At 45.1% G+C, this 2,348-nt stretch overlaps 1 protein-coding gene across 1 annotated transcript; it reads right to left on the reverse strand.

The window, feature by feature from the left end:
• Positions 1–216: 216 nt before the first annotated feature.
• On the reverse strand, positions 217–1,782 carry LOC311007989 (GTPase IMAP family member 8-like; the record flags this gene model as incomplete). Its single annotated transcript, XM_084001420.1, has 3 exons — positions 217–450; positions 521–738; positions 1,074–1,782. Coding segments are annotated over 3 exons (1,161 nt in total), but the record flags the coding sequence as incomplete, so codon positions are not given.
• Between the last annotated feature and the right edge of the window lie 566 nt (positions 1,783–2,348).

Below are 2,348 nucleotides of genomic sequence, written 5' to 3' on the forward strand. Positions count from 1 at the left end.
ATATTATTGTAGGATTAGTGATTGATCACATTTGTAGGAGATGAATCTGATACTTCCCTCTGTGTTAATCTGTCAGTGTTGGGGTAGTCAACCTTAGTGGAGCCAGTTCACTAACTTCTACCATCTCCAGACTCCCTGTGTGGACGGACGTCTTTCCTCATAAACCCGACGTCCTCCCTCAGAGACTGAATCTATCTTGTGCAGCAGCTGTTGGACCTGATCTCTGTCCTCCATCCTTCTGTTGTTGAACACCTGGTACTGACCACTACACTTCTTCAGAAGCTTTTGCAGGTTCTCGTCTTCTCTGATGAACTGGTCCAGGTCGATGCCGTCCTCTTCCAGTCCGTCTCCGTAGGTGAACAGCACCATGGTGTGTTTAGGGGCATCAGGACTCAGCATGTTCTTCAGAGCCTTCAGACTTTCCTGCTCCACTTCAGTGAATCTTCCCAGCTGGATGGTGAGGAGGAAGACGTGAGGACCTGGAGCTCAGCTTCAGAGCTTCCTCCAGCTGAGCCTTCACCTGGTTCTTAGGCAGCACAGAGCTGAAGAGACCGGGGGTGTCCACCACAGAGACTCTACGACCACCGACCTCACCACCTCTCTCCACACAGCTCAGTGTCACAGGGAAGGAACTGAAGCCACTGTCGAACTCCTTCCTCCCCAGGATGGTGTTTCCTGCTGAGCTCTTCCCCACTCTCTCCTGACCCACCAGCACCACCCTCAGGTCAGAGCTACACCCTGGAAACAACACAGGTCATTAGGCTTGAGACAGTGAGGAAACACCTGAGCTCCAGGTCTCAGTGCTGTCAACACATCAGAGTGACACAAAAATCATCATCACAAATATTTGTGTCAGTTTTAATCTGAAATGTTTGAACCAGAATGTGGATAAACAATGGTCTGATCTTAATGATTTTATTTTGTAATTGTTAGAAGTCAAAGTTAAAAGGAAACTACAGTGATGAACTGCACATTAAGATCACACAGAGATGGAAATAATGATTCCCTCTTTATGAGCTGCAGCTAATCAATCATCAATATTAAACATCACAGAATGACACAGGCTTGCCTACCCGACTCAGATACAGCTCCTCCTGGACCTCCCACACTTCTGAGAGCTGCTCCTTTTGATTCTTCAGGATCCATAGCTGGATTTTCTCTCAGTAGACGTTCCTGCTCTTCTCTGATGGCTCTCTCAGCTTCTTGGAACATCTCATTGGTGTAGCAGCTTCCTCCATTTCTCTGAACCAGCATGTTGATCTTCTTCAGCAACTCAGTGACTTGGTCATGATTCTTCGTGTCTCTGTTGTTGAACACGTGGTATCCTCCATCATACTGAGTGATGAGGTCACTGAGAGGTTGAATCCCATAAATCAGTGTCTCTATGGTAACATCTTCTGCTTCTAGATCGTCTCCATGGGTGAACAGGACCATGCTGTACTTTCTTGCTTCTTCTCCAAACATCTCCTGAAGGATCTTCACTGTTTCTTTTTCTTCTTCAGTGAATCTGCCTGGTTGCATCACGATGAGGAACACATGAGGACCAGGAGCAGCAAATGAGACGGATCTAGCGATCTCTCTCTTGACCTGGTTCATTTCTTTACTGGTGTCAAACAGACCTGGAGTATCAACAACAGTCACTGTTTGACCATCAACAGCTCCTGTTTCCTTCTGACACAACAACGTTGATTCAAAGACTCGTCTTCCTAAGATGGTGTTTCCTGCTGCGCTCTTTCCAACGCCAGTTTTCCCAACGAGTACAATCCTGAGATCTGTGGGAGAATATTAAAACTCATTACTGACCATTGTTGTTAACAGACAGTGAAATCTGTGAAGGTGTAAACAGATCTATAATAGATCTGTAAATGTCTGTCATCAGTTCCAAGTCAGGCAGGAGCTCTGATTGGTTGTGTTTTTACACGTCATTTCTGCAACATCTGCTGAGGCAGATCCGCAAACGCTCGCGGCGATCTGTAAAAAAGATTTGTGTGTAACCTCTCTTTTGCCCTGAGCTAATAAAGTAACAACAATAGCTCCATAGAGGAGCCCATGTGCTGCTCATTCTAACATCACATCTAACATAGTACCAACTCTCATGTGCTAATCTTCTGCTTAATGAGTGGCTCAACTTTAGAATAGAAAATTATATTTTTCTAAATGAAGTCACTGTAAATTAAACAAATCATAATCCTACAAATAACTTTGAATAGTAAAAAACCTTACCAGCCATGTTTGTCTTTTCCAGGTGGAGGATGTGTTGAGTCTCTGCTGTTGAAGAGCAGTGAATACATTCAGTTCACTTTCCTCTCTGTTTTATAATGCTGCCCCCGCCCCCCAACACACGCACC

The sequence above is a fragment of the Trachurus trachurus genome, assembly GCF_905171665.1.
Source record: "Trachurus trachurus genome assembly, contig: scaffold_156_arrow_ctg1, whole genome shotgun sequence".
NCBI classification, from domain to species: Eukaryota; Metazoa; Chordata; class Actinopteri; order Carangiformes; family Carangidae; genus Trachurus; species Trachurus trachurus.